This window comes from Hyaena hyaena, unplaced genomic scaffold (genome assembly GCF_003009895.1).
Source record: "Hyaena hyaena isolate Hyena2069 unplaced genomic scaffold, ASM300989v1 scaffold_1225, whole genome shotgun sequence".
Taxonomy (NCBI): domain Eukaryota; kingdom Metazoa; phylum Chordata; class Mammalia; order Carnivora; family Hyaenidae; genus Hyaena; species Hyaena hyaena.
The window spans coordinates 95776-122500 of NW_024081863.1; the positions used below are offsets into that span (position 1 = coordinate 95776).

The window sequence follows — 26725 nt, forward strand, 5'->3', positions numbered from 1 at the left end:
ATGTACTTAAGCTTCAAAAATGCATTAGGGTCCTGTAGAATTTTCCAATTTTCTTTTTTTATTTTTTGAAGTTTATTTACTTTGAGAGAGGGCACACACCAGTGTGTGCGTAAATGGTGGAGGGGCAGAGAGGGAGAGAGAGAATCTTAAGCTGGCTCTGTGCTGTTAGTGCAGAACCCAACATGGGGCTCCATCTCATAAACCATAAGATCATGACCTCAGCTGAAATCAAGAGTTGGGTCCTTAACACACTGGGCCACCCAGGTTCTCTATTTCCAGTTTTCAAATAAGGGGTAATACATTTCTGTTTTTAAATGTTTCAAAGTACAAGGAAGAAGAGAAAATACTACTATAGTCTTATATTTTACAAGTGTGTCACAATCACTTCCCCTAGCATTTTTATCACACCTAACAAAATGATCTTGTAAGTTACTCTATGCGTACACATAAACTATATTTAAAAGAAAGAAAAGTTTCTGAATAGCCTAGAATACTTCCATTTGAATAATAAAAATGATTGGAAAATCACTATTAGTTTATTCTATAAAATTACACAATTACTAAGCAAACCCGCTGATCTAAGCACCAGCCAGTTGTGCTTGGTTCCCATTGCTTTTTTATACAGTTAGGTTTGGAGAGGGTCTGAGTTGTCTAAGGAAAACAGTGCGTACTTTTTAAGCCCAAGGAGGAATCACATAAAGAGGAAGTAGAGGAAAGTAACTTAAACATTTTATATATTAGTTTTAATTTTAGCTATTGAGCGTCTACTCTAGATACCTGGCTTATAAGAATCCTTTCCTGAACTCCCCCATTGTCTCTCTGCACAGTCCCACTCAGTCCAAATCTATCCTCAGTTTGATCTATTTAACTGACTTCCCCACTTAAAATCTTAGCGTATCTAAAATCTAAAAGCTCAATCTTCCGTACGTGGCAAGAACACCTTCAAGATACCTGGTCCCTGTCTACCACACCAGTCTCATCTTTCTTCCCTTCCTGCCCAGAACTTAATTCAGAAAACAGTCTTCTCAAACTTTAGGGCATTAGAACCCCCTGGAAGACTTGATAAAACAAAGATGGCTGGGCTCCACCCCTAGAGCTTCTGATGCAGTAGGTTTAAAATGAAGCCTGAGACTCGACATGTCTCGGTTCCCAGGCGATGCTGTTCTACCAGTCCAATGGCCATATTTCTTGAATCTACTTGCTCTAGAAACATGTAACCATTATTAATGCCCTCCTCCTCCCTATAAGATATACCATTATATTTTCTTGTCTTATCTAGAACAATTTATTGCCACTGTATAACCCCCACTTTTCCTTCAAGCCCAGCTTGGGAAATCTTAGTTTCATTATCCATAAAATGGCATTAATAACACCTGCCTCATAGGTTTGTTATAAGATAATGAATAAGAATCAGTCAGCACAGAGCCTAACACAAAATAAGTACTAAAATGCTAGCCATATTATTATTAGTGTTATTAATTACTTCCTTCTCCAAAAACTCTTCCCCAAAGACTAATGCTAGATAGTTTTAAGTTTTTTAAATTTATTTTTTGCTTTTCTTTTCTTATGCACTGATGTAAAAAAAACTAAAATTATCTGTGTATAGCCTACTTCCCCTAATAGTTACATCTTTACTGAAAACAGTAATCATCTTGTTTATTTTTATGCCAGAAATGCCTAGAATAGTGCCTAGAATATAGAAGGCAGGCAATACTTATTAGTTGGAACACCAAACTGAATTTAGGAAGCAAGAGTATGAGAAGAAAAAGAGGAGTCCAGATTTGATTCTATTCTTCAATTTACCTTCAATAAAACTTTAAGATGATACTTCTTTGATTTTGGCCTTGTTTGTTTGTTATCCAACCCTCTCCAGTCAGGCTTCAAATCAACTGGTCTTCTCAAAGCCACCAAGGACTTCCCTGCTGGGAAACGCAGGGATCACCTTTCTATCTGCATATGACTTAACCTGATTCAGCAGAAGCTACTATGCCCTTCTCCTTGAAAAAAAAGCCCCTCTATTGAATTTTATTGCTGCAGACTGTTGTGACTTTTATCCTTCCCCTTCGAAAGTTCCCTCTTATTCCCCTTTGCTGAGGCCTCCTCCATTTAAAATCTAAATATCGAAGGGGTGCCTGAATGGCTCAGTCTGTTAGGCGTCCGACTTTGACTCAGGTCAGGATCTAATGGTTTGTGAGATCGAGCCTTGTGGGCAGGCTCTGCACTGACAGAATGGAAGCTGTTAGGGATTCTCTCTTTCCCTCTCTCTCTGTCCCTCTCCCTCCCTCTTTCTCAAATAAATAAATGTGAAAAATATCTAAATAATGACATGTCTCCAGCATTGGTCTGAAGCCCTATTCTCTTCTCTATCTACAGAGGGAGTTTATATGAGGAAAAATAATAATCTTCCTGGATGATAGCATCCAGATCCCTTACTTTAAATTTTGTATCTCCATTTGGATGTCTAGAAGACAGATCAAACTTCAAATGGCCGATTTGAACTTTTGGCTCCCCCTCAAGACAACTCACTCCGTTTCATGCCAATCTCTCCGTCTTAGTTAATGGTGCTGCCACCATCAACCAAAAACAAGAGTCCTCCTTGACTCTTCTCTTTCTCTCTCAGAGGCATACAATCTACTAGAAATTCTGTTATCTCAAATTCCACAATACTTAGTACACACTAAATCTATCTACTTCTCTAAATTTCCATTGTCAATACCGTTAATCTTTTACCTGAATTTTGAATTTTGAAATGGTTTAAGAATGAGGTCAGATTTGCTCTTGCTTTCCTACAATTTATGCTGCACGTCCTAATAAAATCAAGCCATTCTCCTACTTGAACCCTGTGATACATCCTATTTCACTTAGACTTAGAATAATGTACCAACTTCTTACTATGGTTGAAGTGACCAGGCCTTTGCCTATTTTTATGACTGCACCTTATGGTACTCCCCTACTCATTCATTAACATCTCCACATTAGCTTTCTTTCTCTTCCTGGAACATGACCAACTTCTTCCCCTCTCTACCTGAAAGGCATTTCCCCAGACTCCATATAACTGGCTCCTTCTTATTATTTAGGACTCAGCTCACCTATCATCTCCTCAGAGAACTTCTCTGATCACTACTTTTTTTTTTTTTAAGTTTATTCAGTTAGAGAGAGAAAGGGTGCACCCAGGGAGAGGCAGGGGGGAGGGGAAGGAGAGAATCCCAAGTAGTCTCCATGCTGTCAGCACAGAGCCCAATGTGGGCTCAGTCCCACGAACCTTGAGATCATGACCTGAGCCAAAATCAAGGGTCAGAAGCATTAACCGACTGAGCCAGCCAGGAGCCCTCTGACCACTACTTCTAAAGGAGCACATCATTTATCATACAGTTGCGATTCTTAGACTGTAGTGGGAATTACATCATCTGGAGGGCTTGTTAACTTCAGATTACCAGGCCCCATCCTCAATGTTTCTGATTCTGTAAATCTGGGATGGGGGACCAAGAACTTGCACTCTTACGGTTCCCAGTTTGTGTTGATGCTTTGAGCCTGACCATGCTTTGAGAACCTCTGCTGTAGCACATTACCTCTTTTACTTCCTCCATTAAATGTACAGAAACTTGAAAATAATTTATTTGCATAGAAATGACATTTAAAAACTGAGAGAACACATCTATCTCATTCAGGACCTATTCCCAACAGTCGCTGGCACTAATATTCTGAGTAAAATTGATGATTTCTAGTTTTCTTCTTTGCGAGAAGTATGTCTATGGCACGGTGGCATCAGTTAAGATGGAGGAGAAGAAACAGTTTTGCAAAAAAAAGAAATTCCATTTGGAATTTGTTATATCAGACTTCCCTGTAGAACATCTCCGTGGATGGGGCGCCTGGGTGGCTTAGTCGGTTGACCGTCCGACTTTTGCCTAGGTCATGATCTCACGGTTCGTGGGTTCGAGCCCCGCGTCAGGCTCTCTGCTGACTGCTAGCTCAGAGCCTGGAGCCTGTTTCAGTCTGTGACTCCCTCTCTCTCTGACCCTCCCCTGCTCACGCTCTCTCTCTCTCTCTCTCTCCTAGAAATAAATAAAACATTAAAAAAAGAAAAAAAAGAACATCTCTGTGGAAATACCCAGAAAGCCTTAGAGTATCTGAATGTAAAGCTTCTCAGAGACCAAGGTGAAGGTGTAGATTTCCGTGTCCTTGTTTACAAAACAATAAATACATTTATTGACAGGGAATGTCTTGTTTTTAGTTTGATATTTTTGTCATAGTCTTGATTTTTGGCCTAGTACTTCCAAACTGATAATTAATGAAATCTTTTGATTGGCTTGAGGTGAGGAAGGTGAACTGGTTTATCTTATTTTATTTTAAATATGCTCTCTAGTTTTTTAAGGGAAAATAACATAAAAACTGAAAAAGAATTCATGATAAAGGTGAAGGTAAACTTGACTTCAAAGAATTAAAAAAATGTATAATGCATATTTATTTTTCAGAGAGAGAGATAGAGCATGAGCAGGGGAGAGGCAGAGAGAGAGGCAGACACAGAATCCGAAGCAGGCACCAGGCTCTCAGCTGTCAGCACAGAGCCTGAAGTAGGGCTCACCCTCACGAACCATAAGATTGTGACCTTAGCCGAAGTCAGACGCTTAACTGACTGAGCCACCCATGGGCTCCTAACTGAAGAATTTTTAAAGAGAGAAGCCCCGACTTGATATTGAAGGAATGTTTCCACTTGCAAAAAGTATTTCAGTTCCTCATTATGAATGCAAAGGACTTTTTATAATCATTTTGGCACGTTATTATTTTATAATCATATATGGCACCTTATTATTCCAATTGTATAAATCTGATACTTGTGATGGTGCTTACATAGCAGGAATAAATGAGGTGTGTCAGGGCAACATGGGTGCATTTCCTCTTAAAGTATCTGAATGTAATGCAGCTAAGAAAGCATAGATGCCTTTTAACACACACACACACACACACACACACACACACACACACACACAGCAAGGGACTAGTAAAGATGTTGACATGGCTATCCAAAGTCCAGTCAACTCGTCAATTACCAAAAACAACTCCACCAACTAGGTTGTTTGACTTGGGGAAAAATAGTATTGACTGATAGTTTTATAAAACTGACCAGTTAGGTGAAATTTCATAGTGTGTAAATGTAGGTGTGAGAAATTATCCTGCAGAAGTTAACTCATTCTTTAAAATGTTACTTTCTAGCTGTGTCCAAATATCGGGCATATTTAATTTTGCTTTTAATTTATTTGTATAAGACATCTTCTCAGACCTAATTAGAGCAGTTCCGGACATACATTTCATACATAAATGACAAGAGTAACAAGTGGAATGCATTTAGAACAAACGAGATTTTGAGGAGTAGACCAGTTACCTGAGGCTGCTCTCAACTGCTGCTCTGGAAGGTCATCCTCGCAGGTCCTGGCTCCCAAAGAGACAGTTTCTGCAGACAACATTAGAATGAAAAGTAATGAGACCCCACGCTCGGCTCTTCAGTCACAGCCAGTATCCCAGAACCCCAAATTGATCCCAGATGGAGCTCAGGTGAGACTCCAGCACACCTTACATCACAGTGAACACCGGTTAGCAAAATGGGTCCAGGGAGCAGGAAGCTTAGATCAAATTCTCAAGCCACAACACACAAAGAATACAATGCAGACAAAATATGAACACAGGAAGGCTCATCCTGATGGTTACTTCTTGGATATTTGGCCAGACCTACATTATGGAATTATGTGTTATAATAACAATGGCACATTGCATACAGTATGAGCATATTTTAACTTCTCTGTCAAGATAGGAAAACAGAAAAAAAAAAAAAAACAAACACCCTTCTATATGATAGCTGGTGTGAGAGACCAAAGCAAAAAGAACAATCACCTGAGGAAACCTGAAGACTATTTTCAAGCCATCAATAAATTCCCATCTTTATTCTGATCTTTTATTTGAGCTCCAGATAGAAGTGCCAACAGTGCCCTGCTTTGCCAACCTCAACCCCAAGCACAAGTCAGTATTTACATCAATCTCTGTTCTTCCTTTGTGCTCCCTGTGGTGCAGAAATCTATGCAAAATGGCCGGACCACAGAAACCACCCTCAACATCTCATTCTCTCTCTACACCAAGTCGTCCCATGCCGTTGCTGCTGTGGCAGTGTCTCCTGTCATGTGTGTTTCTCTCTTCCTGTCGTCTTCTCTTTCCTGACAATTTCAGTAGCCTCCACAACAGCCTTCCTGCCTGAATTCCTCGTCTCATCAGTCTAACATCTCATAATACAGCAAGAACTATTTTTTCCAGAATATAGAATTGCCTGAATTCCAGTCATGGCTCCATGAATTTCTAGGTAAGGGTATAAGTTAGGTACATAACTTAATCTTTCTCAGCCTCAATTCCTTCCTTTGTGATATGCAGATATAATTGTCTAAATAATCAACAATTATAAGGAAAAATAATACAAATAAAGGTATAACACGATATGGTCTTAAAAGTGAGAAAAGTCTGGATTGCATTGAGAGGTTGAAAAGGTCATCACACAAGTCTTACATGCCAAAGAGACTCATGTTTATCTAATATTTCTGGGCACTAGCATCTCCAGTTGATTCTGAAGCCTTTAATTAAACAAATAATTAACCTTGGAAATAGAAATGCACACCAAGGCACTATTGTTGCATTTACTGATTGTTTTTCCTGCAATGTACAACACCTCTGGCCTCTGGTGGTCATCTGTTTAAAAAGAATGATAATAAATGCTCAGTGCCTTTGCCCCAACAACAACAAAAAACATTATGGGTTTTTTTTGGTAGCCATATCTTAAATTACTCTTGAAGGGAAGAATTTATCCTTAGTCCTTGCTTATAAATCCAAATAACTTCCAAATAGATCACAGTATTGATATCTATCCAATATGTCATTCAAGAAACCCACCTTCTTCCTCTTGGCAACCTCTTGGATCTTTATGCTTTGACCAGTGTTGTTCCCTTTATTTTGTGAATGTCTTTTTGTTCTTCTCCTATGAAACTCTTATTTTTCCCTCAAAACCTAAAGCAAGTGCTGCCTCCACTGTGCTCCCAGAACAATTAGCTTATACATATGTTTCAGCACTTATGATGTATTATGATAATTTTTTACATGATTCATGCATGTTTCCCCAATAAATTGTGAGTTCCTCAATAACTTTCATCTTCACAAATTCTCAACTAAGGACAAAGTGAGGCATATCACAGTCGCCAGACCACTGCTGTTCACAATACAAATCTATATGGGCCCTAAATGTGGAAGCAGATGAATCTCAAGATGAGAATCTTATAGAAGCTTCCCAGAGCCTCAAGACTCTAAATTCACAGCCTTTTCAGTTATACCAAACACAGATCCTCATTCCTGGTACATCTACAGATCTTCCTCCACTTATAATGGGGTTAAGTCTCCATGAATGCATTGTAAGTTGACAATACCTCAAGTCAAAAATGCTTTCAATGCAGGTAACCTACCGAACATCATAGTTTAGCCTAACCTATCTTAAACGTGCTCGGAACACTTAAATTAGCCTGCAGTTGGGCAAAATCATCTAACACAAAACCCATTTTTATAATGAAGTGTTGAATATCTCTTGTAATTTATTGACTACTGCACTGACAGTGAAATACAGGATGGTTGGGTGGGCATAGAACAGATGCAAGTTTATTGGCTATTTACCCTTGTGATTGCCTGGCTCATTGGGACCTGGGGCTCACTGCCGCTGCCCAGCATGATGAGAGAGAACCTTACCACATATAGCCCGGAAAAAGATAGAAATTCAAAATTCAAAGTATGGTTTCCATTAAATGCTTATCACTCTCAACCACCATAAAGTTGAAACATGTTAAAGTGAACCATCATAAGTCAGAAACCATGTGTATTAATGGGTGTATGCGTGTGTATAAAACCATTTCTTTCACTCTTTTCTAACTCTTTTCTTTCACTCTTTTCCTTGATATAACTAATCAAGGAATCCTTACCATTCCAAACACAAGACTACACACATATGCATATGTGCACACATGTGCGTGCACACACACACACACACACACACACACACTTCAAATATATCAGACACCCACTTAAATAGATATCAGTAGTATCTAAGTAAATTTGACCAAAGGGCCGCTACTCGTTTAAGATTCAGGAAAATAAAAATTTTTAAATGACAACCTAAAAATGTATTCTGCCAGTACTGTGAAGACCTAACCCTATAAAAACAGTAATGTAATTCTCATGATAAAGTCACGAGGCAATAAGTTTTTAATTCTTTTAATGTTTATTTATTTATTTTGAGAGACAGGGAGAGACAGAGAGACAGAGAGAGAATGTGACTGGGAGGGGAAGAGAGAGAGGGCGAGAGTGAATCCCAAGCAGCGCAGGGCTTGATCCCGTGAACCATGAGATCATGACTTGAACCGAAATCCAAGTTGGACGCTAACTGAGCCACCCAGGCACCCCAAATCAGGAGGCAATTACTAATCCTTATTATATAAGTCAAGAGACTGGAGCTGAAAGAGGTAAAATTAACTTGTCCCAGGTCCTCAAGTTTGAAACTGACATTGCCTGGGAGGGAATGTAGTTCAGCCTGGTATAAAGGCTGTGGAAGTCTGAATGTGTCCAGTTGTAATGCCACAGAATTAAGGAGTCTGTAAAGGTTTTCCTAGTCTTAATGAAGTCCTGAAATCAAGGTGGGTGAGGGCGCGAAGAAAACAACTTTCCCTGGTCTTGTAAAAATTCTGATATTTCACGAAACATTACATTCCTTGAATATATGATATAATTAAATAATAGTTTGGTGCCATATTGAAATCATTTTATTTGAGAGTGATTTAAGGAAATGTACAAATGTCAAAACCAGAAACTGTTATTTAATCTCACAAATTAGGATACGTGGCACTTGGAGACTTCTATTGAGAGCGACTTGTGTAAACAATTTTATAAAGGAATGTAGTTCAGAATGCCACAGAATATTTTTTATGTCTTCAACAATGTTGCTCCTTTTATACAAATGATATAAATATTTTAATAAAGGAGCTTTTAACTTAACAAATGAACTGATTAATCTATACTTCTCTGCCTGTGTAAATGAAATGTTTAAAACCTAGTAATGATACATAGCATCTTTCAATATTTCCCTTTAATAATTGCTCTGTAATAACAAATTTGACTGCTGTTAACACAATCTGTCTCTTTGCTGGTGATTTAATTAGATTACTAATTTGTGTTCTCTAGCACCTGACCTCCCTTATTTAATACTATTTAAAAATAATACCACTGGCAATTTATCCAGTATTCTACTCTCTTCTGTCAATTTGGTGATGATCACACATTTGCAAATGGTACCAAATTACTCTATTTTTATTAACACAATGTGGGAGTAATCGGCCCTATTTTCTGTGGAATAGTATATCGATAATCACAATCACTGTCATCGACAACATTATTTACGGAGTATTTGCTCTGTGCCAGGTACTGACTGATGCTCTTTCTCTGCATTAGAACGCCCCTAGCAAGTGATGAGCCATGATTTGAACCCATGAGGTTTTCTTTCAGGGATAGTTATCTTAACCACAATGATATACTAAGCCATATTTTTAAAATCGTAAAAGTGGCTTTTCTTTTGATTCTGAAATTTTTTCTTGTGTTCATTTTTTCATTTGACTTGGATTCTGCTAACCACCTACTCCCCCAGCCCAACCCATATGGTTACATCTCCAATGACAACATTTACAAACTTAAATTTGGGGGGTTCCTGTTCCCTTTAATTAGGAGACAGAAGGTTCTCATAGCTCTCTCTCACTTCCTCACACTTGTCACAGCTACTCATAAGCCTATCCATCCCATTACTCCTTTCACCTTTCCCTTCCTTTATATGAATAATTATTCTGGTAAATAAGTTGGTAAATAAATTTAAAGAAACTGGTAAATAATTATTCCAGCAAATAAACTTTTAGGCATTTCATCTTAGTTCAAAAATGATCACACTTTCATCTGTGAAATCCTCTTTTTTCCCCTGCTAATTGGAATAATATATATTTTTTAATTATAATCAGTATAAAACTCATGATCAGGGAAAGATCTGGAACTTTAATTTTTTGAAACAGCCTAGGTATATAAATAGAGAATTCTAAGTTTAAGAATGTTGTTGTCATTTGGAAATAAATCTCACCTAATCTACATGTGTGCCCACGACAGCCATGAGCTTTTTATATTCTTATCAGCCAAATTTGAGAAATATTTGGTATCAATTCGGTAAATGTTTAAAATAATGGGTGAGTATTTATGCTGCCAAATATAATACTGAGACAGAATTGCCTACAAAACTTCCATATCTCAAATCTTCCCACTGATTTGTTAATGCATTAAAGAACAAAATGTATTGCTATTTTAGCAAAATTTGTAGCACATAAAATGAACTATATACCACTAAGCAGAATAAATATTAAACCAACTAGTCTAAAATAATACATAGAAAGAAAAATATTTCCTGTAGTCTTAGGAAATATTTTGAGTTCTACTCTACTTCCATCCATTAAAAAAAAGAGTCCAAGTCTTATTTTTTAATTGGAAAAGACTAAATGTTTAAAGAGCATCCCCATTTCAACAACCTTCCTACATTCTCCTCCTCATTTCCCTTTTGAAACCCCTCCCACCTTCACCGCAGTTAGGTGATGTGCTGTAAAAGGATCCTTTAGAGCCTCTGATATGGAAGAGGAGATATTTGCAACACTCTTATTTTAAAATAATAAGTGAATAGATGTTGGAAATCTGTTAGGTGTTAAGCACATAACACGCATTTTCTCACTCAATTCTTGTAGCGAATATCTACCGAAAAAACACTGGTTTTATGAAAAAGATGAGATAGTAAAGCTCAGACATTTTAAGTAGTTTTTTTCCCAAAGGCACAGAGTAGCAAAACTAGGATCTGGACAGAGTCTGTCTGACACCAAAGTTCCATACTCTCCCATGAACAGCATTGCCTCCAGGCAGCCCCTAGGACTCCCGAGCCAGAAAGGCAAAAACCTGAATTTCCCACCCCCTAAAACAAACACTTCAAACTCCTTTAGGAGCAAATTCATCACAACATGATCAATATCTGGAAGAGCAAACCAAATTTAACATTTTTTATTATCTCAGTAATTTATATTTTCATAAAGCCCTCTGAACTTGCTTGTGCACCGTAAAAGTGAGGCCTGCTTTCAGATAAAGCAGGTTTGCAATTAAAAATGGTTTCGAGTGGTCTCCATCCTTTTCCTATGTGGATACAAAGAGTGCTCTTCTAAAAAGCTGAGCAACTCAGCATGCTACCAAATGGTTTTGAGTAACCAAGCAACATCATCTTTGTTGACCTGCAATGCTTTCTCTTAAATTATTTCTTCTAGGCAGTAACAGATTGAAGTGCATTGGATGCTCCAATGTCAATTATCTGAACTGGGTTGGATTTGTAATTTTTTTTATTTTCTGGAAGAGTAAAGCTCCTTTGCCCTGCCCTGTCTGGTTTTACCCAGAAGTTATTTTTCTATAGTAGGGGAGTAGTATCTCCTGGGGCCTCTAGGCCAGGAAGTGTGATCACTTCTTTCTGCTTCTTGAATCATCTATGACCTCAGTGTAATGGGACCTCAAAAGAATTTAATAAGTTCCTGATATCAATTAGTTTCAATAAATTACTCATACATCTTCTTACTGTATCTTATTTGAAAGTGTTCTCACTGAAATATTTTTTTAAAAAATTTAATGTTTCTTTATTTATTTCTGAGAGAGAGAGACAGTGTGAGCAGGGGAAGGTCAGAGAGAGAGGGAGACACAGAATCTAAAGCAGGNCACTGAAATATTTTTTTAAAAAATTTAATGTTTCTTTATTTATTTCTGAGAGAGAGAGACAGTGTGAGCAGGGGAAGGTCAGAGAGAGAGGGAGATACAGAATCTAAAGCAGGCTCCAGGCTCTGAGCTAGCTGTCAGCACAGGGCCCGATGTGGGGCTCGAAACCATGAACCGTGAGATCATGACCTGAGCTGAAGTCGGACACTTAACCGACTGAGCCACCCAGACGCCCCTGAAATGTTTTTTCTTAAATTTATTAATTTCTAATATATTTCTCCATGTATGATTCCATTTCATTTCTGATTGTATTGAAATCAAGGGATCAAAATTCTATTGTCATAACTTAGGGAAAACAATATATTCCCATCTGTCAGTTGCTCATTGATCTATACCTACGTTCTTATAGGATTCATCACAATCTCTCTTTACTTTGTCTAAAACAATTTTTATTCCTTGGCATATTGTGTTGGCTTTGCTAGGTGGCTCCTCAACATAGGAAACACCTTTGGTCTACACACTGATTCCCACCCCGACCCAATGACAGTCTTTGTTCATGAGGACCACTGGCGATTCACTTCAGCCCTTTGCTTTCTAACACAGCTAGTTTTTAATCTATGAAAACCTTTACTGTCTACTCCACAACTACCAACTTCTCTGAGTACTCTCATGCTAGGTCAAAATCCTTCTAAAGTTATTTTTTAAATGAAAAGAAAATAAATTTTTGTCTAGCAGTGTATCTGTCTCTTTCCTTCACCACTTTCAAAGACTCCTTTCAGGGGTATCATTGACTCTCAGGGAAGTTGCACTTCTTTGTTTCAGTCAGAGTATTTGATTCTTAGAGGCTTCTATACTCTCTCTTACACTTTCACCTCGAAGACTTCAGCCATGACAGCTGCCTCCCTCTAAGACTGCTTTGTTTTAAAATTACTACCACCATTACAGAGTTTAACCAGTTTTACAACTTAAAAACAAAATTATGGTTTTATTTCAAACACACTCAATAGGTCATTGGGCATACTTTTTTGGAGTCATGACCCATGAAACCATCATTGACTCTACTGCAGAGAACCAGACCAAACAACCCTACGTTGAAATAATGGTAGTTTTTTTTTTTTGACTGAGATTCATTCTCTTTGCTTGAGATTTGGAGCAAGCAAAGATAAAAGGTGAGCCACCAGTGACATAAAGATTGCCCACTTCTGCTAGAACTATCTAGCTCTCAGAAGCCTGTGTTCAAAAAACTATTTCACTAGGAAAATACCAACTACTCCCATGCATATATTTATGCTAAGGAGAAAGGAAAAAAAACCATGGACTTAAGAAACAGATGCACTTGGGTTTGAATCCCAGCTCCAACACTTTCTAATTATTTGATGGAGCAAGTTACTTAGCCCCCTTGAAATTCAGGATCCTATATGTAAAAGTGGAAGCAAAAATAACCAGATTTCAAGGTGTAATAAGGAGTCAAGTTAATGACTACAAAAAGTCTAGTACTGAATAAGTAGTAACTGTGTTCATGCATGATTCTGCTCTGGCTTTGGTCCACCCTGCTGAATACATATTATTCAAAGGAAAGACTACATCAATTTGATATTATGGCTTTTAAGATCATATTTATATGTAATGTACTCTCAATCAGCTAAGTCAGTATTTTAGACTTTTAAAATATCACTATTATATGTGTAGATATTTTAGAAAGAGCAAATGTTAACATGACTAAATATTGTTTTCCTAAGCCATGCAGTTTGAAAGTTTCTTTTAATCCCTAAGTAAATTTTACATTCTGCAATAAAAGTGGTATGTGTACCACGCTGTAAAGACTGTTCAATTCACACTGGTTTGGCCATTTTAAAAAGTTAAAGTGAAGAAGATGAACTCTTTAGACTGGTAGTAAAATACAAGTCAGCCCTAGGTTTCCTCCTGCAAAAGGAGGGAACTGTCTTCTCCAATTCCAACCCCCACCCCACCATTGGCCTTTTAGCAAGAGAAAAGTTTAATGAGAAGTCACAAATAATCTCAAAATATACATATTTGCAAATGAGGCAGTCTCCAGAACTCTAAAAACCTCCATGTGTACCCAGTCACTGGGTTTGATTAATTTTCTTGATTATTCCTTACACTACAGTCACCTAAATCTTATGTCCTACTAAACGTAGCATCAAAGCACATTAACACTTGTTTTTTCTTCAGAGCAATTCATAATGAGCCAAAGACAATACTTTCGAGCTTTCACAAAGGCAATGGTAAGTGGGAAATGTATGGAGTGGGGATGAAAACTTTAGCTTCAATCTGTGTAAATTTAAGCAGATCTACTAACATGTTGGAGCCAGTCTTCTCATCTCTAAAGGAGGGATAAAATGATCACTTCTGCCTGACGTGACAAGTCATTGCAAGGATGAAACATAAGTTGTCATTATCAACACGTCCAGTTGGCCATGCAAAATAAGGAAATACAATCTTTCTACCATACTTTCTAAATATATAATGTCTTAAATACGCTGACATGGAATAGAGCATTACCACTTATAATAACCTCCTTTATACAGTTATATATAGGGAGGAAATTATTGCTTCTCATGTGCAGGCTTATTTATTTTGTGAATTATATATGGCTATAAAAGAAAATCCTCAGATGACTAGATCAATTCTTTTTATCAACACTATAATTGTTGAAATAAATTTACCATTAATCTAAGATGCAGAAAATTTCCTAAATTATATGTAAATAATCCTTGGATTTTCACTATTTGGAGTTTTCTACATTTCACCACATTAGGAATGGTCAAATTTATATGGTCATATACCCCAAATTACACTTAGGAGAGTTGACCTAGGCAATGATGGATACAAACATAAGTAAAATAAATCTGGAGAAGGAGAGTTAGTGAAAGTATGCATAGCCCCAGAAAAGGAAGATTAGAAAGGCTAGTTTGGAGCCAAGAGTGAAAAATGTACTATTGGAACCTGCTATGAATTTTCAAGACAATACTTATGCATACCCATGAAATGTTTATTTAATAAATCATTCATTAATGAGCAAACAGATTGATGAGATTTGGCACGTTTCTTTGGACTGTATTAGCAGTACAAAAAATAGTTTCTGACACATGGCCAATTTTTTTCTCCTTTGCCTGAATACAGTACTGGCAAAGTGTCCCTCAATCTTGGCAAAGTGAGAGTTTAAAGCAGGGGGTACCATGATCATATTTGCATCTTTGGGATGCTGTGTGGAAGATAGAATGGAGGAGGAAAAGTTTTGCTATTAAAAACAAAACAGGATACTGGAACATTCACTGTTCCTCAATCCATTACTGTCTAGAAAAAGTCATAGATAGAAGAAGAACAGTAATTCCATTGGAGAGAAAAGGAAAGTTCAAAAGTCCAAGATTGGGATGGGAGAAAAGATGATGAGCTCAATTTTGGACGTGAATTAGAGCAGAGCTGTTTGGAAAACATTTTAGTTTATGAAACTCGACCTTCAAAGAGAGGTCTGGATTCAAAATATTTGGAAGCTAATAATTGTAAATCTTAGGAACAACACATAGAGTATGGAAGATAAGTCCTAAGGAAGAAACCCTAAGAAATAAAAATTAAAAAGTAAGTGGCACTGAAGATTACCGAAAGTTGATACAAGATAATGACAGAGAACAAAGAGGTAAACACATGACCCTGGAGTGACTGATAAAACAGCCGCCATGCGACAAGAACTGTTCCAGAAGTATGAGGCACAAGTGTACGATTACACAGAGAAGTCTACTAAAATAAGGTACCGGTGACACTGTGAAAGATACGTGGCTCGAACCAAAGAGATAGTGAAGGAACTGACATATATTTCAAAGGAGGAGTAGATAGGACTTGCCAATGGGTTTTGATGAGGTAAGTGAAAGACTAAGAAGAACAAAAGATGATTACCATGTTTGTCCAAGAAATCAGAAGAGTGGAGATGCTATTTACTGAGATGAGGGAAAATGCAGATGGAAAAAGTCAGGAGGGAGAGAAGGTTTGGAATCTGCCATTTTGAACATGTTTAGTTTGCGATGCCCTATTTATATATCCAAGTAAAGGTGTCAAATAGGCAGACATGGTGGGGGAGGGTAGGAAGGGAGAAGGGGGTAAGTCAGGGAGAGGTTAACATATAGATGGTAATGTAAGTCCTTGAGATGAGATTGAATAAGATCACCTAGAGAATGAGGTACCCTGATTGAACCCGGGACACACTCCTACACAGGGGCATATCCAAGCAGAGGATACTGTGAGCAGTCTTTTTCCAGCAGGGAGAAATATTTTATCATTGACATTGCTTAGAATTGTCAGGGCACAGTAAAAAAAAAAAAATAATACTTAAGCTGGTAACTTTCCTTCAGTTTTATTGTTTTTAAATTCCCTATTGTGATGGCTCTGTCTTTATTGCCTGAACTCAGTGGAAAGAACATTTCCATTCTTCCCTTCCAAAATAAGGAGAGAGCAGTGAAGAAGATGAGGTAGGAGAAAACCAAGAGAGAACAGGGTGTGGAAAGCCAGGTGAAAGAGACATTTCAAGAAGGGAGAGATCAATTTGTTTAAAGCTGCTGGTTGGTTTAGTCCGAGGAGGACTAGGAACTGACCAGTAGATTTGCCAAAGAATGGGTTCTCCAAGTCCTTGACCAGAGCTTCTTTGTGGAGTCGTAAGGGTGAACATCCCCTGAATGTGGTATAAGAGAGAATGAAGATGAAGGAGATGGAGATGTCAAGTGCAGACAATTCTCTGAGAGTTCTACTGTGAAAAGGACGAGAGAAATGGGCAATATATAGAGGCAGATGTAGCATGCGGGAAGGCTTTTCAGAAGCAGGGTGATGTAGAGAAGATCAGGTGTGATGATGGGAATAAGCCCACCGTGAGGAGAACATTAAATGGCAGAAGAGAGGCAGGCAGGTGCTCTAGGATGGACTTGGGTGTGGGTGTCTGAAGAGCAGTGGGAATGGGGACGGAAGTCAAGTATTACAGACGTCAGTGGAAGTTAGGCTAGACTTATCAACCTCACAAAAGGTGGAAACAAACAGCATCAAGAACAGACTTAGAGAGGAAACTTGGGGAGTGGGAAGGACAGCGGAGAGTAAGGAAGCTCCAAAATAAATGTAAATGATGTAAAACAGGGACTTGGAAAGAGAGTTAGAGAGTAGAACCCATTTTGTTTTAGCACATGAAATATTCCTATTGTCTTCTGCGTGATACACAATGACAGAAATAATTTTTAAAAATATTTTTTAACGTTTATTTATTTTTGAGAGTGAGAGAGAGCATGAGCAGGGGAGGGAAAGAGAGACAGAGAGACAGAATCTGAAGCAGGCTCCAGGCCCTGAGCTGTCAGCACAGAGCCAGACACGGGGCTCAAACCCACTAACCGTGAGATCATGACCTGCGCCGAAATCGGACACTTAGCTTCCACCCACGTGCCCCCAGAAATCATTTTTTGTCGAGCGAAGATTTGACTAGCGATCCTCTCTAGCTATGAAGCAAGAACTATTTTTTCATTGTAGATACTATGGGGGCCTTATAAGCAATAAAATTATGTCAACAAAAATGAAAAGCTTTACAGAATGTAAACAGTTCTCTAGTAAACTCTTCTATTATGTTTTATAGCGATATAATCACATAGTATTTTTTGTAATCATTTTTTAGGTTTGCAGAAAAACTTATGTGTAATGCACATAGCACCTGCATTTCAGGGTTTTGGTACAAAAGGATGAAAGATCTCAAAAACGTGTGGTGATTTTGTCCATTAAATTTGCTGTCCTGGCAAACTAGATGAAGTAATTCATGATTATCGACAATGTAAAAGATGACATATAAGGTGAAAGTTCACACTACCGTAAACATCTGATGATTAAAACAAATTGCAAAAAAAAAAAAACACCTTAAACACATCACTACTCTAAAATATATGATAATAGCAAATAGAGAAAGCTGAACTTTAAAATGGGCGAAGACGGGGGCGCCTGGGTGGCTCAGCTAGTTGAGTCTCTGACTCTTGATTTTGGTTCAGGTCATGATCTCACAGTTCCTGAGATCGAGCCCTGTATCAGGCTGCTTGCTGACAGCATGGAGTCGGCCTGGGATTCTCTCTCCTTTTCCTTCTGCCCCTCATCCCCCTCAAAATGAATAAATACACTTTTTAAAACTCTGTTAAAAAATAAAATAAAACGAGTGTGGATAATTCACAAATGATGACCAGAATTCAAATTCAAAAAAGTACAAAATAAACAAAAAGCCAGAAATACGGCCAGTTTAAGATAATAAAAAGTGTGTTGAGGTGAAGGCAGAGGAAGCTGGTGATGGAGAAAATGAACACTAAGTAATTTATTTCTCTTTTTATCTCATGTCTACATACTGTGAATAAAATAATCTCTAATGTGGTAATTTGAGCCAAATGCAGAGCTCCCTTTTGAGGGATTTTTAACACTGATATTATTAAGGATGTAGAAAGAATAGAAATACGTGTTTGATCCAATACAATATGTAATATGAGAATAAATTACATCTTTTATATAGCTAATATTTTGTTCCTGTCCCATATATCATACATATCTCTCTCCCCTGGGTCTCCCATCTGTCCTCAGGAGGTAGAGGCTAATGTATCACCCCAAAAACTCCAGAACTTTATTTCCAGAGTGAAGAAAACAGACCTCGAATCTGCAGAGTCTCCTTGCAAGGATTAGAAATACATGGAGCTGTGTCTGCTTTTTGTAGTTAAACTGTGAATATATATAATACATATATAATATTACAATTTATGTATATATGTAATTAAGATGAAAAAGATATAATATGTAATATTTATGAATTATAAAAATTATAATTATATTATACATAAATATATAATTATAAGAAAGAGGGCAAGTCCCAAGAAAGAGGAAATCGATTTTCATGTATTGCAATTCTGCACCCCCACTCCTCTGTCATATCTCTGAAAGGCTCGTAGGCTATTTGTGGATTGGTGTTGCGGCACTTTGCTTTCCTGTCTCCTGCCAAATGCATAGAGTCAGCCCTGTCTTGCTAAAAGTCCTGTGAATAGGAACAAGTGAACTTCTTCTAACAGATCTCTGACAAAGATGTCACCTACCACGAATGTGTCTTTCACCTTGTGTACCGTTCCCCTCATGGCTAGTTCTGGATTTGTGTTTAGTCATGTATCCAGTAAACATTTATTGAATACTTAATACGTGCAAGATGACTCCGAAGGTCACATTAATGGAAGTACAGTACCACAGTTTACAGGTATTTCAATTTGATTAAACTTTTTCACTTGGAAAGATATAAAACTATCCTGGACTCACATTGTTCCCTATGCCATAAAAATATCTCCTCTGTATGGGCTCAGCATAAATGACATGAACAGACTAACCTAAATATAAGGCCTAATTGTTAGAAATAAAACAGAGCCCTGAACACTGTTTCATTAAAACCACAAAGGCCTCTTAAAAATCATGATGAAAATGGACTACCTTTTTCCTAGTTGGAAAAAACCCCACAAAATTTTATGTACCTATTATTTCTTCTCCCCCTGCCTCTAGTTTTTGTTTTGTTTTGTTTTGTTTTGTTTTGTTTTGTTTTGTTTTAAAGGATTATGTTTGAAAGGGCAAAAAGGTGTGCCTCACTCTCAGAGTCCTGGCTTCTCACTTTTCCCCTGCCCACTTAGCCTGAGAAGTTTCCAGCAGTTGCCAAGCTTGGAACCCTTGACTCCTTCATTGCTTACATTTAGTTGGTAAGTTTTCTCTGTGGATTTATTGTTAATGCTTGTTTCTGTTTACTGACAGTTACCTCAGTGAGACCCCTGAATACTTCCACCAGCCCACCATGGTATGCTCTTTCTAGCATGAGCTTTCTTGTCTACAACTCCTCCGATTTTATCCCTCTAATATATGGCTAAAAGCTCATGCTTCCTAAGACCCCTCTTCAGTGGTGTAATTCCCACCCTCAAAGGTTTGGTACCTTGTTGTTTTCTGCCCCGTGAAATCTGAACTATTTTTGCTCAGCTTTTTAAATATATATTTATTATTTATATATATATAGTATTTATATAATATAAATATATTTATTTTATATTTATATATATTTCAGAGAGAGAACACAAGCAGGGGTGGGGGAGAGAGAGAGAAGGGCCAAAGCAGGCTTTGTGCTGACCACAGCAAGCCTAATGTGGGGCTTGAATTCAAGAACTGTGAGATTATGATCTGAGCTGAAGTCAGACGCTCAGTTTACTGAGCAACTCAGGTGTCCCTCTTTGCTCAGCTTTCGAAGGCTTCGACAGTCTCAACTACCTACCTAATTTTTTAAACTTATTTATTTATTTTGAGAGAGAGAGAGAGAGAGTGAGAGCAGGAGAGGCAGAGAAAGAGAAGGAGACAGAGAATCCCAAGCAGGCTCTGCACTGTCAACACAGAGTTGATGCAGGGCTAGAACTCACGAACCCTGAGATCATGACCTGAGCCGAAACCAAGAGTCGGACCCTTAACTGACTAAGCCACTCAGGAGCCCCGACCTAGCTAGTTTTTGTCACTCTCTCTTAAATAGTGGTTAGAGGTGATCGGTTTAGTCTCTTGCTTCTCAACACAACCGTATCCATTCCCTTTCACCCCTGGTCTGAATCATATCACTTTCCTCTCAAGGCTAAGGGTCATGCCTAAATAAATAAATAAGCAAATAAGTAAACAGATGTAGAGACAAACAAATAAAACTCTATTTTATAATTCCAATCCTACTCGCACTTCATGTCCTAATACCTCCATTAACCCTACAGATCCAATGCTCCTCTCAACAGTACTGAACTTGATGAAGTTCCTTAAAATGTCATAATTAAAAAAAATTTTAATGTTTATTTATTTTGAGAGACAAAACACAAGCTGGGGAGGGGCAGAGAGGGAGAGAGGGAAATACAAAATCCAAAACAGGCTCCAGGCTCTGAGCTGTCAGCACAGAGCCTGAAGCGGGACTCGAACCCATGAATTGTGAGATCGTGACCTGAGCCGAAGTCAGACCCTTAGCCGACTTGAACCACCCAGGCACCCCTAAAATGTCATAAATGACCTGGCTTATTGTATCAAGTACATTGATTCTGCCTTCTAGGTAGCTTCTAGACTCCTTGAGGACAGGGACCTTTCATTTTTCTGTCTCCCAGGAGCCCAAGCCAAATGCTACTCCCTCAGAGCCATCGCCTTAGTAGAGTTCTCTCAAGGGGCTTCTATAATCAATAATGGCAGCCAAGGAGAAGAATCCTCCAGGTGACAGAGTCTTTTCCTCCACTTCATTCTGATTCTGATTCCAATTAATTCATCAAGCAGTTGTCACTTCTGCCATTAAACACCAGTATTTGGTGTTCTCTCTCAAAGGTACAACAGTTGAAAACCCTGTTGGAACAGGCTGAAGGGCGGAAAGCTCCTTTGAGGAATCTGCCAGCTCTGTGAGCCGTCCGTCTATCTCCCTTTCTTCCCCACACACAACCGTTCCGGTGCGGAAGAGGGTTCACCTCCATTGTGTTCCTTCCCCAAGTCCTTTTTTGGTGGCTGCCTCATGAATATATAATTCGGGTGCATTTAATTCTTTGAAGTCCAAGCACATTCTTGCTTGAAACAAAAGCTCTAGAGGATGAAATAAGAGTCTGCAATTATTGCAAAATGGCAATAAAATCACCTCCCTGCACTTCCCTTGAGATCTGTGGTCAAGATCTGGCTGAGGGCTGAGACAGACGTCAACTTGACTTTTAATTTTATGAACTATGATCATTTGGACAAGAAAATATCTTCAAAGGGTCAATATCATTCCTGTAAATGGGAAGAAGACAGTGTGGAAACACTGCTTTTGAGTAAGGCTTAAAGGAAAAAAAATTATGAGCAATGTATCAATAGTACTTTCTCAATCTCTCTTTTTCCCTTAAAAAGACTTTTTTAAAGTGAGGAAATTGCAGTTAAAAATTATTTTATAGCCCTTAAAATGAAAACATTTGCCTATTAAGCTCTAACGACCTACCATATTCTATCTGTAAAGCATCACTTGGCTCCCTGCTGTTTCATTTAACTTTAGCTGAACCTTTTTTATTGCTTCCTAATCTACCCTAATTTGCCTAAACCCCTTATTTGCCATTTCTCACACTGTTTGTTTACATCTCACCGGAAATGTGTAACAATAACAAAGTGCTTTAAGGACTAGAAATAATGATAGATTTAGACACATAATTTTACTTCACAGCATTCAAATTAACATACATTCACCGAGAGCCCACTAGGTGACAAGGGCCGCACTTGACCAGGAGATACTAAGATGAAAACAAGCTCCTCTAAGTCTGGAGGAGACAAAATAGAAAGAGCCACCACTATACTATGCAGGAAGGGAAGTGCTGGTGGTGGGAGCCAAGTACTCATGACACACAAGGAAAACATGGGAACAAATGCGATCTGTATTTTACTCTACATCATATCATTTAATATTTTTTCTGTTCTGGAGAAACAGTTTTTAGACAAATGATAAGACAAGGGCAGTGATCAGTGTTTACAATCTTCCATGACTCAGCCTATGTAAGTAGCAGAGTACGATAAAGATATCTAGGATGATGCTGAACTGAGAATCAGAAGCTTGGGCTGTACTACGAATCGCCATGTAACGCCGCACAAGTCATGAAACTGGTGAGTGCCTGTTTCTTCAGCTGGAGAACAAGGGCCCGGACCCATGAGCTGTAAGGACATGATCTGAACGCCTGCAATCATTTTTGTCAGTTTACAAATGTTGGCTACAAAGCCTGAGGCTAAGACCTCACAGGCTTGAACAATCATTCATGTTTACCTCAAGTCTGTTAGTTGTGCATTTGTGTCTACAACCCTCTTTTCACATTCCCTTTCACATCATTAGCCTTTTGGTCCTTTATGTCTGCATAACCCTTAATACTTCTGAAAGGATATTCACATTCATTTTCTAAAGTGCTCGAACTCTACCTGTTACTACCAATACTCCAAAGAATCTTCCCTGACTCCGTTGCTAGGACACACAACTTACAACTTTCTTATTCATTTATTTTATGTTACCCTACTTTGTGCTTAACTCCATGCTCTCTCTCTTTCCTTTCTTCTATGAGGAGCCAAATACATCATTTTCAAGCCCTTCTCTACTTACCCGTTTTTTGAAATCACTGAAGTGGCTTTGTTTTGACTGAGCGCTTATAGCCTTAAGGAGCTGAAGCACAAAGGTGACTCTGTCTACGACTTCTGTCAATTTGATTTAGAGAAACTCCAGTTTCCTAAGATGGTTCCTTCAAAAATACGATGTCCCTAGAAGCTCTTAAGTTGGCAGCTTCTACTGGGGAAAAGGAAGTCTGTCTATGTAGCCAGGATGCCCAAGAGGCACCATCCTACTGAGTGAACGCACGGCCAGGTTAGTGGAGTGGAGTTTCAGGGAGGGCAATAAACGCAGAGGAGCCAAAGAGAGTGGCTCCATCCTTAGAAATATAATTTTTAAGTATATTTTCAACTCAAACTACGTGTCACTAGTTTTCTTTCAAGGGTCTGGGAGAACAGTATTCTTGAGGAGGAATATTAATCACCCAGTGGAAACTATGGACCTCCTTCCTATTAAAATGCACATATGGATAAGTTTGGAGGCATTACAAGGGGTATGGAAGCCCAAGGCCCAGGGATCCCAGGTTACTAAGCTGTGCACAAATAACCTATGCTCTTTTGTGGGTGTTACATATCTCTGAGAAAGGTAATCTACATTGTCTTTTATCTCATTCATGTACATTTTTTTTCATTTGCCAGAAAACCAAGGGTTAAGTCATCAAACTGGGACAGTCACAACTGTTTAATTTCATTTTTTTGTTTCTAATAATCATTAAAGGTAATGTTATAGAAGAGCAATATGAGTAAAGAAAAACTGTAAGTTCTCAATAAAAATTTTCTGAAAGAATAGTAATACCAATAGAAATGGAAACCCAAAGGAGCTGAATTTGGTCTGTAGCATAGTCAACATTCAGTGGGTACTGACTTATGCCACCTATTTCCCGATGACTTAATCACTTATTCTTTGTGAGTAGGATCAAAAAAAGAAAAGAAAAGAAAAGCTAATGCCAAGCTACATAGATATGTTTACACAAAAACAAGTTAGCTGATCAGTAGGTAAAAACAAAACAGAACTCCTATACAAAAGAAAAACTGACTGTTTTTCTATAATACAAAATCTAAAAGGAATTCACTGAATTTTTAAACTGAAATAATCAAACATTTTAGAATCATATGCTTATGTATTGGCAAGAAATGTTATTCCAGGAGCCGACAAGTGCTAATGGGCCTCTCAAAACACTTAACTAAATCCGTATGTAGAACAGAGTTTATTAAGTATAGAATGAACAACAGTAACTAACAAAAGTCATCGAGAGCGTGTAGATTACCAGGAGAATATCTAATGTTTCCGTATTATGGCCAATATTAAGCACAGTTTTGAGATTTTGACTTTTAGACAAATAGCATTTTCAAGAAGGCAATAAAATGACAGTATGCAAAGCAGCTTCATAAAATTTAATATGTTTTCTACAAAAAGTGGGAAAAATTTTGATTTGAAAAACAAACTTATGAAGAAGGAAACATTAAAAGTTCAACTTAGATTTTAAATAAAGTTGATTTCCAGACATTCTTTTAAATTCTCCAGTTCATCCACAAATTTTATCACTGAATACCTAAGAGAAGTATGAAAACACTGAAGAGATGCTGATATTTTTGGCTTATGAACTTTTGTAATGTTCCTTTTTTTCCCCTCTAACAAACTTGTAAATAGTCTTAATCAAAACAACATTTTGTCATAAGACTTTAGTAAGTGGTTTAGAAAAATTTAGTAAAGGGAAACCTGGGTGGCTCAGCTGGTTAAGCATCAGAATCTTGACTTTGGCTCAGGTCATGATCTCACGATTCTGTGGTTGAGCCCTGCACCACATCACATTGGTCTCATGCTGGGTGCGGAGCCTGCTTAAGATTCTCTTTCTCCCTCAGCCCCCCTCTTCTGCTCGCACTCACATGTGCACTCTTTCTTTCTCTCTCTCACTCTCAAAATAAAAGCCAGTTTGGTAAAATCAAAAAATACAACAGATTGAAAACTTATAGTATTCATTTCATATCATATTAAAATGGCCAAGAAGCAAACCAGGATTTACTCCCCCTCAATAAATCTGGAAGTCAAGACGTGTCTTAAAAACACAAAACCGTATTTTAAAACTTATCAGGAGACTTATTTTTCCAAATTTTCTTTTACCTGTACATGATACTGATAGTGTTAAAGATCCTAAAAAAGGCCATGGGGCAGTTTAAAAACTGAAATGTTTAAACATCAGTACAGTACATAAACCTCACCCCTGGCCACCATCTTTGCCTTGAATGTTCATTCTAAAATTTGCCACTTGAAAATATGTCCATAAAGCCTCATTGGTTCTTGGGGAAATTAATCAGATTGAATTCCATCAGATAATAACAAAAAGCCCAACAGTTTGGTCTGCCGTTGTAAATTACACAACATGTTAGACAGGAAAACGCATTAGTTCAAAGAATACATACCACTTCCCTACGGCCCATTTGGAACTTAAATCTACAACTCTTTCTTTAACTCATTCAAGGTAAAAGAGGGAGATAAGGCTTAAAATAGTATAGGTCTTTGAAGGTGCACCTGAAGTAAGTATTTATGACTATTTTAGCTAAGAAGGACGGGAAGCTAAAATACCAATATTCTTTTCCTCCAAAGTCTACTATGTTTCTTAAATTTGACTTAACATCACCTAAACGCTACTTAACTGTATAAAGAACTAAACATCTAAGTATATCAAATATTCTTAGGGTGAAAACCAACAAAGAAAACGAATGCTTGCTCTCTATTAGACAATGTGAACTGAACTCAGAATTCCCACGAAGGTCCATAGTGCACAACTAAATAATTACAAGACAAAAAGTTTCATGCGTTTCACCCAGGTATCCCAAGTTGAAATTCTGGCTCTGTGTCATTCCCTGAACATCTGCGATGAAATCTAACATTCTTAATAAGTGAGATATGTGAATGCATTCGGTGAATTAGATTTTAAAGCATATTTACTACCTCATGCAGCAAATAAACTGAAAAGCTTGATACCAAAAAGGAACATGCAAACAAGCAACAGAACTTAACTTTTACTTTAGAAGGTGATGCCTTTGACATTGTTTACTTTATGCAACTTTAAGCATGATTCTGTTAATGTTTGCCTCAATTAAATATACACCTGCCCTAGAAATAATTAACCCATAAAATTAAGCCTTTCCGTTACTTTAAAGTCATTGAGATACGTGTGTTCTCAATAGAAACTGTTTTTCCCTCTTTGTTCTTCTATTCTACAAAGATTCCAAAATACAATATACAATGATATATATCTACATACATATACATAGGCTACTGCAGAAAAGCATCTGATTCTATGTTTATCCAGGGTAATCTGTTATGGTTTCTTTTCTGCCAAACCACTTCTGGTGTTTCCAGAAGGGCAGTGACAGCATACACCTTCTTGTTATTATTTATGTACCAAAGGCCAAACCAAATGTCTGGGTGGGTCTCCAAAGACATAAAATCGGTAGGTTTTTTTTCCATCCACAGGACCCAATTACATTTAAATAAACCAACTCCCAGTGAAAGATTGGCTCCAACAGAAAATACCACGCAACCACAGACACTGAAATTAAATCAGAGTCGTAAGTTTAGAAGCCACCAACATATTGTTAAAAATAGTCTTTAGTACATCTCTGTGTATGCACCCACAGGCAAATAATGCACTGTAGTAATAAAGAGCAATTTTTCCATTTCTTTCTACGAGATGCCTCCTTAGCTAGAATTTTCTCACCTACCAAAGTTTTCTGT

General features: G+C 37.8%; 1 protein-coding gene across 1 annotated transcript in view; it reads right to left on the reverse strand.

The window, feature by feature from the left end:
* ZFHX4 (zinc finger homeobox 4) overlaps positions 1–26725 on the reverse strand; it is a 157917-nt gene that overhangs the window by 26114 nt on the left and 105078 nt on the right. The window contains exon 4 of the mRNA XM_039222971.1: positions 5381–5449. Within this exon, the coding sequence (XP_039078902.1) occupies positions 5381–5449 (69 nt within the window). The remainder of the gene's footprint in view (positions 1–5380; positions 5450–26725) is intronic.